Source organism: Dendropsophus ebraccatus, chromosome 14 (assembly GCF_027789765.1).
Source record: "Dendropsophus ebraccatus isolate aDenEbr1 chromosome 14, aDenEbr1.pat, whole genome shotgun sequence".
Classification (NCBI taxonomy): Eukaryota; Metazoa; Chordata; class Amphibia; order Anura; family Hylidae; genus Dendropsophus; species Dendropsophus ebraccatus.
This window is the reverse complement of record NC_091467.1, coordinates 49,741,987-49,757,583: the sequence shown is the minus strand read 5'-3', so window position 1 is coordinate 49,757,583 and position 15,597 is coordinate 49,741,987. Positions and strand designations below refer to the sequence as shown.

General features: G+C 43.7%; 1 protein-coding gene across 1 annotated transcript in view; it reads right to left on the bottom strand.

Moving 5' to 3' along the window:
• Window positions 1–13,713, bottom strand: part of PHACTR3 (phosphatase and actin regulator 3) — a 122,674-nt gene extending 108,961 nt beyond the window's left edge. Inside the window, exon 1 of the mRNA XM_069952308.1 lies at window positions 13,492–13,713. Coding sequence (XP_069808409.1) covers window positions 13,492–13,618 — 127 coding nt within the window. The 5' untranslated portion in view covers window positions 13,619–13,713. The remainder of the gene's footprint in view (window positions 1–13,491) is intronic.
• Window positions 13,714–15,597: the final 1,884 nt, after the last annotated feature.

Sequence of the window (15,597 nt, the reverse complement as noted above, 5' to 3'; positions counted from 1 at the left end):
GGGGGGGGCGCAGCATGGTGTGCAGAGGTGTGTGTGTGTGTGTGTGCGCGCGCAGTATGCAGTGCAGAGAGGTCGGTGTATGTGTGCGTGTACACAGCATGCAGTGCAGAGAGGTCGGTGTGTGTGTGTTTGTGTGCAGAATACAGTATAAGGCCATGTTCACATGGCGCAAGAGATTGGCCGTTCCTCAACCCGGCCAGGTCACGGAACGGCCAGTCTCTGAAAAGATCATCGGATGATCTTTCGGGCCGCAGTGTTCTGATGCGGGCGCATCCCTGTGTTCCCGAATCAGAACACTCCACTGCACACTATGGAGCAAGCGGCCATATCTGCTCGCTCCACAGTGTGTGCTGACATGGTTTTCTGCAGCTGCTATTCACTGAATAGCGGCCGCAGAAAACTGACATAGACAACGTATGTTTTCGTGAAAAGTACGGCCGTTGTTGCCAATTACAACGGCCGTACTTTTATGAAAACATACGTTGTGTTAACATAGCCTAAAGCTGTGTATGTGTGTGTGTGTGTGCACGCACAGCATGCAGTGCAGAGGTGTGTGTGTGAATCATGCAGTGTGTTTAGCATGCAGTATAGAGTTGTGTGTGTGTGTTTGTGTGACATGCAGTATGGAGGTGTATGTGAGTGTGTGTGTTTGCAGCATGCAGTATAGAGTTGTGTGTGTTTCTGTGACATGCAGTATAGAGCTGTGTGTGTGTTTGCAGCATGCAGTACAGAGTTGTGTGTTTGTGTGACTTGCAGTATGAAGCTGTGTGTGTGTGTGTGTGTGTGTGTGACATGCAGTATGGAGGTGTGTGTGTGTGTTTGCAGCATGCAATAGAGTTGTGTGTGTTTGTGTGACATGCAGTTTGGAGGTGTGTGTGTGTGTGTTTGTGTGTGTTTGCAGCATGCAGTATAGAGTTGTGTGTGTTTGTGTGACATGCAGTTTGGAGGTGTGTGTGTGTGTGTGTGTGTGTTTGCAGCATTCAGTATAGAGTTGTGTGTGTTTGTGTGACATGCAGTTTGGAGGTGTGTGTGTGTGTGTGTTTGCAGCATTCAGTATAGAGTTGTGTGTGTTTGTGTGACATGCAGTTTGGAGGTGTGTGTGTGTTTGCAGCATTCAGTATAGAGTTGTGTGTGTTTGTGTGACATGCAGTTTGGAGGTGTGTGTGTGTTTGCAGCATTCAGTATAGAGTTGTGTGTGTTTGTGTGACATGCAGTTTGGAGGTGTGTGTGTGTGTGTGTGTGTGTGTGTGTGTGTTTGCAGCATTCAGTATAGAGTTGTGTGTGTTTGTGTGACATGCAGTTTGGAGCTGTGTGTGTTTGCAGCATGCAGTGTGTGTGTTTGTGTGAAGCATGCTGTGCCAGGCAGCTCACATCTCTCACACCATCCAGAAATTTCTACAAAAACTCTTCAGACTACAGAGATGGGCCTGACTCCTTCCACACATGGAACTGATCACATGATAAGGAGGCTATCTAAGGTCTTTCAGCCCTCTAGGATGTGGCCTCTACTGTAGCACAATAACCTATGTGTCCTGACCCTCTCCCATCTCCTGAGACCCCCAGCCACTATGGGGGAGGCATGGTGGGTCCCCTGCAGCGCTGTGTCAGGCAGCAGAAGTCTTTTTTTGTTGGTGAAGGCAGCCTGTGGGCCCACTAGATAATGGTCAGGTTGCCTTCATACAGTGATACAGTCATTAGCGCTCTGGAATTAAGGGCGTTTTATAAATAATAATAATAATAATAATAATACACGTGTTAGGAGGGCGGATAGGTGAACTGAAGGCGGTAGCATATTAAATAATCTGTTAATATCCTGAAAACAGTGCCGAGGATGACTGTAAGAAATTTACCTTCATCCTCAGAGCCCCCTATAGGGACATATTAGGAGATTAGATACCTGTAACCTGCTGTTAGGTTCCCCTTAAGGATTACAGCGGCCCTGGCGGTCATTGTGCAGCCTCCTGTATTCACAGTCTGCAGCTAGTACTTACGGTATATCACTCTCAGGAGGCATGAATGTTGATATAAATCATGTATAAGCTGTGGACTGTAATGAAAGATCAATGACAAGAGAGTTTACATTATCCGGAGAAGTCTTTTTTTTGCTGTGTCTGTCGCTACCAGCTAACACACAAGCTGGAAAACCTTCTAACTATCATATTCTACTATTGCAGCCAACTTTTTATTGCTCTAGAGCATTGAGTAAAACTAAAAGAAGCTATTCTGCAAATAAGGTTAGTCTGCTTTGTGTACCACATGCGCCCCAGCATACGCCATGGAAAAGGCGCTGATTTTTGTGCAAAATATCTGCACCTTTTCTGTAGTGTAAGCCCTACTGGTTTGATGGCGGCAAGGGGGCAAGGCAGGAAGGAGGCCATAGCTCCTCCCCAGGGGTGTAGCTAAGATCCATGGGGCCCCATAGCAAAAAAACTTTACAGGGCCCCCCCCCCTCCCCTAGCACTGTATGTATATAGGCTCGGTGATGTGGCCAAAGGCAGAATTCTGCTTGCAGCCACAAGAGTGACTGGCAGAGCAGAGAGTTTACTGTGCACTAGAGAACAGAGGTTAGGGGTTATCAGAGCGGTGAAGCAGAGATCTCCTTGTTTTGTGCTTTTTAACCCTTTGTTGTGTTGCAGCATGTTAAGCAGAAGGACACAGAAGGGCTCTCATCTTCCCTGTGCATCCCCAGGCCCCCCTCCTGTATGGGCCCTATAGCAGCTGCCTGCCCTGTCTCTATGGTAGCTACACCACTGCCCCTCCATGCTTTTTGACACCCCCCCCCCCGCCAAGCAACAGAGCTTACACTACAGACATGTTTGCAAGGGGCGCATATAGACGCATGTCAGTCTTAAGTAAAGCCCCGCCCCCATCCACCTGGACGTATTTACAAAGAGCAGCACGCCTCTTGGTAAAGTCACCCGTCGGGACCTGCACCTGTCGCAGGGATGCACAAAAATCTACTAAGACGCAGCTGTGGATTTTTGAATGGTTTTCTCCCTGTTTGCAGGTATAAACCATGATAAATAAGGCGCGGGAGTGGGCTACGGCTGGTGTATGGCATGGAGAAGGTAAAAATCTGTGCCTATCCATGGTGTATGCTAAGGATGCATCATTCATAAATGTCCCCATATGTGTGTATGACTAAGGGTACTATTGCACGGAACGATAATCGGCCGAATTGGACCGATTCGGCCGATTATCGCTCCGTGTAATAAATGCAACGATCAGCCGATGACAGCGATCATCGGTTGATCGTTGATATAGGTTAGACCCTATTTTCGTCGGACGCCGACCGCGCACAGCTGCGTGTAATAGCGGTGCGTGGCCGGCGACTAACGATATACATTACCCATCCACGTTCCAGGGCTGCTCCTGCCGTCCGCTTCTCCCGGGGTCCCGCACGCGCTCTAGCTTCACAGAGGCCTGTCAGCTGATAGGCCGCTCAGCCAATCACAGGCCGCGGCGGTCCCGGCCTGTGATTGGCTGAGCGGCCTACCAGCTGACAGGACGCTGTGAAGCTAGAGCGTGCACGGGACCCCGGGAGAAGCGGACGGCAGGAGCAGCCCTGGAACGTGGATGGGTAATGTATGCCAGTTTAGCAAGGGCTGCAAGGACATCGGTAACGATGTCCTTGCAGCTCTTGTCAAACGATTATCGGGCCGTGTAATAGGCCCAGTAAACGAGCAACGATCTAGCAGATCGCTGCTCGTGTCCAGGTATTATCGGGCCCTGCTCGGCCCGTGTAATACCACCCTAAGGCTATGTTCACACAACATATATTTTTCAATTAATCACGGCCATTATTGTAAATTGCAACACCCCGGCTGTGATTAATTGAAAATATACATTGAATTGAAGTCTATGGAATCCTTCTGTATACACTCAGGCTGGGATTCCTTGTGGCTGCACAAAAAACTGACTTGTGTGCTATGGGTAACTGGAATGCAGGCACACCCGAATGCGCCCGCAGCCCAATTCAACAGAAATGAAGTTCATCTGGCTGGTACTGCAGTACTGGTCGGGATGAACTTCACTGACAACGGCCGTTCTGTGACACAAGCGTTTCACAGAACGGTCGGTGTCTAACGTTGTGTGAACCTGGCCTAATCCTGCATAGAAGCTGTATACACAGAACGGTGTTCATTTTTTTTTTCCTTTTTGCCTACTAAGAGAAGCAACTCTTTAATTTCTCCATGAATGAGCTTGTTGCTTGTGGGACCAATTGTGCTTTTTATTGTCCCCCTACATTTGACCATAAAATGTAATCCATAACAGAAAGATGACCTTTTTATTCCTTGTTTTCTGGGATGTGATTTTTTCCAGTCCTCTTAAAGGGCATGACTATGTGATTTCTTGTACAGCTCACTGCATTTCACATAAACAAATTACTGCTCTTCTATTACAGTCTGCCTGCCTATCTATCTGTCTATCCTTTATGATTCAATTTTGAAACTATCCATCTAATATCTTCTTCTTCCTTTGCTTTCCTTACCTACTTTCTTTCTTTTTTTCCTTCCTTCCTTATATCTACCCATGCATTTCATAATAACTAATAAAAGATAAAGTACCTGTACCTTAAAAAGTAACGTTGGCTTAAACAATAGTACATTAGGGAAGGATGACCCTGCACTTGCTGACCTCTGCAGTCTACCTTGTCCTTATCTCATTAAGGGTCCTATTACACGGGTCGATCAATATTGTAAACGAGTGCCAATCTGCTCGATCCGTTTACTGGCCATATTAAATGGCCCGATAATTTTTTAGTAAGTGAGAGCGTAGACAGGTGAAGTATTTACTGTTTGGTCAATCATCATCCGCACATCGCTATTACACGTATCGATGCGCAGTCAGTGGCCGATGATCGTTGTCTCTATTACTTGAGATTTTTAAATAGAAACAAATTACAAATCTATAAAACTTTCTGAAACCCGATGATTTGAAAGAAAAAGTTTTTTGCCGAAGTACCCCTTCACACAGGAAGCCCATAGGGGTATAGGTAGAATTTACTACCTATTAGACCAACAGATTATCTGACAGATTTTTTTTTAACCAAAGTCAGGAATGGACTATAAACGGAGAACAGGTAATAAAGGAAAGACTGAGATTTCTGCAGTTTTCAAATTCTTTTCTGGCTTTGGCTTAAAAAAATCCATCAGATGATCTGTTGGTGTAATAGGGCCCTAAAGCAGCAAAAGAGAATCCAACAGCATGCATAGGTAGTTTCCAAACTGAATGCCATTCTGTGCATAAGATGCAATAAATTCGCTGTTTGGATACTATCTATGGATGCCGTTTTATCTATCTATCTATCTCCTATTTATCATCTATCTATCTATCTATCTCCTATTTATCATCTATCTATCTATCTCATATCTACTGTATCTACATTCTATCAATCTATCTCTCATATCTATGTATCTATCACTATATATATATAATATTCAAAAGCGTTTTGGTTTAAGAGCTCACAGTTTTTCAAAATTGTGACTTGGTTTAAGAGCATTGCTTTGGTTTAAGAGCTCCCTGTACTGGGTGGGAGCGCGAGAGGGGGAGGGGCATGGTCTGCATAGCGGGGACTACAGCGCTGTACTCTGTCCCAGGAAGCCTCTCTCACCTTCCAAATCATTGCAGATCCACTTCAGGCTGGGGCTTACATCAGGGAACAGGACTGTGGAGGTAATCTCTGCATAGCTGTAACCTCTCTCTTCCCGGACAGAGAGTGCTGCTATACTGTGCCCACATCTGCCCTGCTCACTCCTTCATGCTCCCCGCAGTCTCTGTCCGCCCTTGTGTTTCCCATCCTCTCCATTACTGTACAGTAACTTACAATATCACATATTCTGCTGTTTCTGAATGTTTGTTTCATCTGTGTTACATGTTATTCAGAATAATAAATCATTATTTTTGGGGTGTGGAACCAATTGTCTGCATTTCTATAATTTCTTATGGGAAAATTTGCTTTGGTTTAAGAGTGGATTTGGATTACAAGTGCCGTCCCGGAACAAATTATGCTCATAATCCAAGGCACCACTGTATATATATATATATATATATATATATATATATATATATATATATATATATATATTTATTTTTATATATAAATATATATATTTCATATCTAGCTCTCGTATCTATCTACCTATCCATTATCTAGCTCTAATCTCACAGTCTATGTGCCACAGTCCTATAAACCACTACCATTGTCACTCATTTATTCCTTTCCTTTTGAATATCCAGCCACACTCCCGCTATGTGAGCGATCACTCCCACTGTATACGCCGAGACCTCAGACAAACCACAATAATAGAGCAGTCATGTGTCCAAAAAGGGTTAAGTACCTAGTAATCATTCTATCATACAGTACCCGGGCAATGAATACAATGCAATGCTAGTCCTTGTTTTGCCTAACAAAGTCAATAGTAATAACAATAATAATAGATAGTAATAATAATAACAATAATAATAATAAATAGTAATAATAATAATAATAATAATAATACATAGTTATAAAATAATAATAATAATAATAATAATAATAATAATAATAGCAGATACATAGTAGATGGTAGTAATAAGCATGGTGAGTACTAAGCAGTTAATGAATAGTAAGTACATGTTACTGTGGAGCAGATATGGTCATGCACTTGGTCTTGGTCACCTGGCAGTGCATGAGTTAACATATATTATAATCATAATGCTGCTGGTAGCCATAATGTAGTCACCTGGCATGGCTGTATAGTCCTCCTCCCCTCCGTCAGGCTTTGTTCTGTTACAGGAGACTCAGGAGAAGGACTAACAAAGAAGCTTTGGGGGAGCCCAGGAGAAGCAGTGACATCAGGGGGTCTCCTGGGAGGACCCCCACCCCCGCCACTAGTGACAGCACAATGCTGACTGGGCACATTCTGACACACAGGGATGGTTCATCTTTATAAGGACTGGGATGAGATTGTCACACGAGTCCCTGAGACAATGGGGACAGGAGACCTGGGAAGTGGCAGCGGCTTATGTTATGGGAGGGGAGGTACAGGAGGATTCCAAACAAAGCTGGGTGTACACATTACCCCCCCCCCCCCCCAATGATGTCTCCCTCCTCTTTGTCTCTGAACCTCGGAACCTTTACATGACCTTTGTAAGACAGGGGTAGTGGTTACAGTGTATCACGTGTAGTGGATACATCCCTGTACAGATGCTGTGGTCACATCTGGCAGGAGTAGTGGATACAGTGTATCTCATGTGTAGTGGATACATCCTATGCATGCTGTGGTCACATCTGGCAGGAGTAGTGGATACAGTGTATCTCATGTGTAGTGGATACAGTGTATCTCATGTGTAGTGGATACATCCTTCTATGCATGCTGTGGTCACATCTGGCAGAAGTAGTGGATACAGTGTATCTCATGTGTAGTGGATACATCGCTGTATGCATGCTGTGGTCACATCTGGCAGGAGTAGTGGATACAGTGTATCTCATGTGTAGTTGATACATCGCTGTATGCATGCTGTGGTCACATCTGGCAGGAGTAGTGGATACAGTGTATCTCATGTGTAGTGGATACATCCTTCTATGCATGCTGTGGTCACATCTGGCAGGAGTAGTGGATACAGTGTATCTCATGTGTAGTGGATACAGTATCTCATGTGTAGTGGATACAGTATCTCATGTGTAGTGGATACATCCTTCTATGCATGCTGTGGTCTTACTGGCAGGAGTAGTGGATACAGTGTATCTCATGTGTAGTGGATACATCCTTCTATGCATGCTGTGGTCACATCTGGCAGGAGTAGTGGATACAGTGTATCTCATGTGTAGTGGGTACATCCTTCTATGCATGCTGTGGTCACATCTGGCAGGAGTAGTGGATACAGTGTATCTCATGTGTAGTGGATACATCCTTCTATGCATGCTGTGGTCACATCTGGCAGGAGTAGTGGATACAGTGTATCTCATGTGTAGTGGATACATCCTTCTATGCATGCTGTGGTCACATCTGGCAGGAGTAGTGGATACAGTGTATCTCATGTGTAGTGGATACAGTATCTCATGTGTAGTGGATACAGTATCTCATGTGTAGTGGATACATCCTTCTATGCATGCTGTGGTCTTACTGGCAGGAGTAGTGGATACAGTGTATCTCATGTGTAGTGGATACATCCTTCTATGCATGCTGTGGTCACATCTGGCAGGAGTAGTGGATACAGTGTATCTCATGTGTAGTGGGTACATCCTTCTATGCATGCTGTGGTCACATCTGGCAGGAGTAGTGGATACAGTGTATCTCATGTGTAGTGGATACATCCTTCTATGCATGCTGTGGTCACATCTGGCAGGAGTAGTGGATACAGTGTATCTCATGTGTAGTGGATACAGTATCTCATGTGTAGTGGATACAGTATCTCATGTGTAGTGGATACATCCTTCTATGCATGCTGTGGTCTTACTGGCAGGAGTAGTGGATACAGTGTATCTCATGTGTAGTGGATACATCCTTCTATGCATGCTGTGGTCACATCTGGCAGGAGTAGTGGATACAGTGTATCTCATGTGTAGTGGATACATCCTTCTATGCATGCTGTGGTCACATCTGGCAGGAGTAGTGGATACAGTGTATCTCATGTGTAGTGGATACATCCTATGCATGGTGTGGTCACATCTGGCAGGAGTAGTGGATACAGTGTATCTCATGTGTAGTGGATACATCCTTCTATGCATGCTGTGGTCACATCTGGCAGGAGTAGTGGATACAGTGTATCTCATGTGTAGTGGATACATCCTTCTATGCATGCTGTGGTCACATCTGGCAGGAGTAGTGGATACAGTGTATCTCATGTGTAGTGGATACATCCTATGCATGGTGTGGTCACATCTGGCAGGAGTAGTGGATACAGTGTATCTCATGTGTAGTGGATACATCCTTCTATGCATGCTGTGGTCACATCTGCCAGGTCCTCGCTGTTTGTTCCCACAATCTCATCACTTCTTCCTGACACAATTGGTAATCGTCGCTGCTGGGAGACATTTTCAATGGGTGCAATTATGCCTCCGCTTGTAGCCATGTTACCATGGAGATGACTAATCCCCCCACCACCACTAATCACTAATGTAAATGGCACACAGGCTACCTGCAATGTGTCATTACTATGTAGAAAGGGGGGCGGCATACCCCAATATAAAGGTGCCTTCAAAATCGGTTCTGTACACGTGCAGGATACAAAGAGTTAACCCTGGATGCGTCTGGCTGATCATGTGACCTGGTGTAGGCCTCTACATCGCTTTTTATTATCACTGTAGGAGCCTTGCTGAATCTGCCACGCACTACAAATACCAGCATCTTCATATGCAGAATAAGGGAGACCAGCAGCCTGTGGGCATCAGGGTCTCATCACAGGGTTCCCCAGCCCTTCCACCGAGCCCCCTCTATACAGACTGCTGCATATAGGAGAGCAGGGCCTGGACCTTATCACTTCCACAGGGGTCAGCAAGTGCACAAGTCTTATGGGATAGATAGATAGATAGATAGATAGATAGATAGATAGATAGATGATAGATAGATAGATAGATAGATAGATAGATAGATAGATAGATAGATAGATAGGAGATAGATAGATAGATAGATAGATAGATAGGAGATAGATAGATAGATAGATAGATAGATAGATAGATAGATAGATAGATAGATAGATAGAAGATAGATAGATACTGTAGATAGATAGATAGATAGATAGATAGATAGATAGATAGATAGATACATAGATAGAGAGAGATAGAGATAGATAGATGGATAGACAGATAGATAGATACATAGATAGATAGATAGATAGATAGATAGATAGATGATAGATAGATAGATAGATAGGTAGATAGGAGATAGATAAATAGATAGATAGATATTAGATAGGATAGATAGATAGATAGATAGATAGATAGATAGATAGATAGATAGATAGATAGGAGATAGATATAGATAGATAGATAGATAGATAGATAGATAGATAGATAGATAGATAGGAGATAGATAGATAGATAGATAGATAGGAGATAGATAAATAGATAGATAGATATTAGATAGATAGATAGATAGATAGATAGATAGATAGATAGATAGATAGATAGGAGATAGATAGATAGATAGATAGATAGATAGGAGATAGATAGATAGATAGATAGGAGATAGATAAATAGATAGATAGATAGATAGATAGATAGATAGATAGGAGATAGATAGATAGATAGATAGATAGATAGATAGATAGATAGATAGATAGGAGATAAATAGATAGATAGATAGGAGATAGATAGATACATAGATAGATAGATAGATAGATAGATAGGAGAAAGGAGATACATAGATTAGATAGATAGATAGATAGATAGATAGATAGATAGATAGATAGATAAATCCAAGAATTTTGCGGCACATCCGTATAGTGAAAAAAAGTTGTGGTATTTATTGGTACATCAAAAAGCAAGTGCAACGTTTCAGTCTCATCTCGAGACCTTTCTCAAGCTTGAGAAAGGTCTCGAGATGAGACTGAAACGTTGCACTTGCTTTTTGATGTACCAATAAATACCACAACTTTTTTTCACTATACGGATGTGCCGCAAAATTCTTGGATTTATTTAGTGGAGATTTTTATCCAATCTCCGTTGCTTGGCACTCCAGCACTGGAACTGGGAGTGCGCTCTATTGTGGACATTAGATAGATAGATAGATAGATAGATAGATAGATAGATAGATTGGTAGAGACGAGTGGCACTCCAAGTCAAAACGCAGCGGGTGCCAGCCGATATGGTTCTGACCACGAACTACAGTCCATAAAATAGCGATGATCAGCGGCACACCAATAACGTGAAAAACTGAATTAATTTATTGTTCAAACTTCAGAACATTCAAAATATGCAGCACAGCAAAGCACGACTCACTCATCAACGTATATACTTGTCTGATTTCAAGTGATTTCTTCTTTCTTTATCTATATTTTTACTTTGTATTTCAAATGGTGTATTTCACCTTGTCACTAATATACTCACCTGGATTCTGTTAATTACCACCATGGACCAATTGGCCCCTTACTTTGATCGACAGATCTTTGCACCTATCACATTTGTTATTGCAAGGTTGTGTGTATATTTAAACCTGCGATTGAGTTCACGAATTTGCACTTGAAAATGGCGGACACCCCGCCGAAACGTCGTGCTTTGCTGTGCTGCATATTTTGAATGTTCTGAAGTTTGAACAATAAATTAATTCAGTTTTTCACGTTATTGGTGTGCCGCTGATCATCGCTATTTTATAGATAGATAGATAGATAGATAATAGGGGATAGATAGATAATAGATAGATAGATAGATAGATAGATAGATAGGCTGCAGATAACGCAGGTACAGTGGTATATACTGAGGATAGGCTGCAGATACAGGTACAATGCTATATGCTGAGTATGGGCTGCAGGTACCGCAGGGACAGTAATATACACTGAGGATAGGCTGCAGATACAGGTACAGTTGCATATACTGAGGATAGGCTGCAGATACAGGTACAGTGGTATATACTGAGGATGGGCTGCAGATACAGGTACAGTGGCATATACTGAGGATAGGCTGCAGATACAGGGACAGTGGTATATACTGAGGATAGGCTGCAGATACAGGGACAGTGGTATATACTGAGGATAGGCTGCAGATACAGGTACAGTGGCATATACTGAGGATAGGCTGCAGATACAGGTACAGTAATATACACTGAGGATAGGCTGCAGATACAGGTACAGTGGCATATACTGAGGATAGGCTGCAGATACAGGTACAGTGGCATATACTGAGGATAGGCTGCAGATACAGGTACAGTGGCATATACTGAGGATAGGCTGCAGATACAGGTACAGTGGTATATATTGAGGATAGGCTGCAGATACAGGTACAGTGGTATATACTGAGGATAGGCTGCAGATACAGGTACAGTGGTATATACTGAGGATAGGCTGCAGATACAGGTACAGTGGTATATACTGAGGATAGGCTGCAGATACAGGTACAGTGGTATATACTGAGGATAGGCTGCAGATACAGGTACAGTGGTATATACTGAGGATAGGCTGCAGATACAGTGGTATATACTGAGGATAGGCTGCAGATACAGTGGTATATACTGAGGATAGGCTGCAGATACAGGTACAGTGGCATATACTGAGGATAGGCTGCAGATACAGGTACAGTGGTATATACTGAGGATAGGCTGCAGATACAGGTACAGTGGTATATACTGAGGATAGGCTGCAGATACAGTGGTATATACTGAGGATAGGCTGCAGATACAGGTACAGTGGCATATACTGAGGATAGGCTGCAGATACAGGTACAGTAATATACACTGAGGATAGGCTGCAGATACAGGTACAGTGGTATATACTGAGGATAGGCTGCAGATACAGGTACAGTAATATACACTGAGGATAGGCTGCAGATACAGGGACAGTGGCATATACTGAGGATAGGCTGCAGATACAGGTACAGTAATATACACTGAGGATAGGCTGCAGATACAGGTACAGTGGCATATACTGAGGATAGGCTGCAGATACAGGTACAGTGGTATATACTGAGGATAGGCTGCAGATACAGGTACAGTAATATACACTGAGGATAGGCTGCAGATACAGGGACAGTGGCATATACTGAGGATAGGCTGCAGATACAGGTACAGTAATATACACTGAGGATAGGCTGCAGATACAGGGACAGTGGTATATACTGAGGATAGGCTGCAGATACAGGTACAGTAATATACACTGAGGATAGGCTGCAGATACAGGGACAGTGGCATATACTGAGGATAGGCTGCAGATACAGGTACAGTAATATACACTGAGGATAGGCTGCAGATACAGGTACAGTGGCATATACTGAGGATAGGCTGCAGATACAGGTACAGTGGCATACACTGAGGATAGGCTGCAGATACAGGGACAGTGGTATACACTGAGGATAGGCTGCAGATACAGGTACAGTGGTATATACTGAGGATAGGCTGCAGATACAGGTACAGTGGCATATACTGAGGATAGGCTGCAGATACAGGTACAGTGGTATATACTGAGGATAGGCTGCAGATACAGGGACAGTGGCATATACTGAGGATAGGCTGCAGATACAGGTACAGTGGTATATACTGAGGATAGGCTGCAGATACAGGTACAGTGGTATATACTGAGGATAGGCTGCAGATACCGCAGGGTGATACAGGACCAGGATCACACACTCCAGCTGCAATGCTCTGATGCCATAACACAAAGCCCATTGATGGCATGCAGGGGGGCTAGCCCTGAGCATTGTGGGATGGATATAACGTGTATGACGAGCTGTGGAGACAATGCTGAGCTGTAATAACCTTATAACAGCCTGTGATGTCAGCGCTGGTATTAACCCGTGCAGGGCTGAGGTCATCTCTCCCCCTCCCCCATACACACCCCCTCCATAGGCTTTGTGAGTACCTGTGCAATCCTCTGACTCTGAGCCAGGCTCCTGGAGATTGTTGGGGTCACTGTGGATGATATTGGGGTCACTGTGGGATCTACCTCTCTGACGAAATGATCCAGGAAGCTCTTGAGGTGTTGCCATGAGCCTGGAGGTGCAGGGGGGCTGGAGCAGGTTGCATTAAAGAGGTTGCTGGGTGCCAGCTATCCAATGGGGGGAGGCAATTCAGCAGATGGGGGTCGCCTGGCATCCACCCCAGGCAGCAATCTGGGATCCCTGCATCATCTTCAGCTCCAAAAATCGCTGCACATCATCCAATGAGGCCAGGGAGACACCAGATCCCCCTCCCCAAATCCTCCCTCTCAATGCTCTCCCTAAAGCAGCAGCAGAAAACATTGGGATTTTACCATCATCCCTTGCGAGAGGGATGCACCATGCTGACGTCTGCAGTGCCTGCTGGATGAAATACCTGCACTGCAACAGTCTAACGAGCTGAGCTCTGCTGTGCCACTGCACCAGTCCTACCAGGTGGGGGCGCTGCTGAGTGTCACCTAGACACAGCATGCAGCAGGGACAAGTTCACAGACATGTAACACTACTGTGCTGTAACAGGAAGCTCCCAGGGATGCAGTATACAGAGTCATAGCTGCTATATACTATATATAGGTTATCAGCCTAGGATTTCATTGTTCTGTTTTGGCCAATTTCTTATGGTGTGTTTACACGTAACGATAATTGGCCCGATCGTACGATTAACGATGTCGGAGTAACAATTTTCTTTTTCATAACGAGCAGCGTTTAGACGGTACGATATATCGTACGGAAAATTCGTTGTGCAATCGTTTTGCGAACGCTTAAGCCTATCTCACACATTGGTTAAATCGGCGAACGACTGTTCACACGGAGCGATTTGCGAATTTTTTACGAACGACGATTTGATAACATGTTGAAAGATCAAAATGCGCGATGTATCGTTCGTCGTATGATCGTTCGCTGCGTTTACACGTACGATTATCGTTCGAATTCGATCGTTATCGCGCAAATTCGTACGATAATCGTTACGTGTAAACGCACCATTATATATCTAATAGAACATACATTTCTAATTGGAATATATATATATATATATATATATATATATATATACACAGTATATACTGTACAGATGTAGCCAGGCTTAACTTGATCACAATAACGCATTTAACAATTGCTGTGTCAGGGATCAAGTTAACCCTGGCTCCAAAAATCATGGTAAATCTGGCTACATCTGTATACAGTATAAATATGTATATATATGTCAGATAATATATGTGCAATGTATTATGTTATAGTTTATTATATTGCTACATCTTATTTTATATTACAGTGTGTTTTGTATCATGTATTGTATTTTGATATTTTAGCTTTTATATAGGTTTACTACATATATTATTGTATTATAATATAGTTTATAAATCATTATTGGAGTTCAGTTTTGCATTTTGATATAGGAATATAGTATATAAAACATCATTGTTGTATTGTTTTTATAGCATTATTTAGTATGTTCAGTATTTTATATATCATCATATTGTACTTTTGTATCACAGTACTTGGTGTCGTATTCTAATGGTATAGCGGTTTTATATACCATAGTGGTGTTTTGTATCATATTTTAGAGTTTAAAAATGTATTGTGCTTTATAATGGATTAAAGTAGTGTTGTTTTGGTGTCGTATATTATGTTGTTGTAACGCCCGGAGTAGTGGATCCACTGGACCGGCACCAGCGATGGCACAAACCTCACCAGGGAGCGGAGTCTAAGGGGCCGCTGGTTTTCACCAGAGCCCGCCGCAAGGCGGGATGGACTTGCTGCGGCAGGCGACCCCCAGGTCGCTACCCCTGGCTTGGTTGCTGGTGTCGGCAGGCGAGGCGTGGCAGGAGATGGCACAGGCAATAGTCTGCAGATGAGAGAGCACGTGAGAGGCTGGATACAGGAACAGGTGGAGTGACAGGGGAACAGGAACCAGGAACAGGGACTAGGGACCAGGTAACGGACAGGACTCAGGAACAGGGACTAGGGACCAGGTAACGGACAGGACACAGGAACAACAGGGAGCTGGGCCAAACGCTATGGGAAGCATG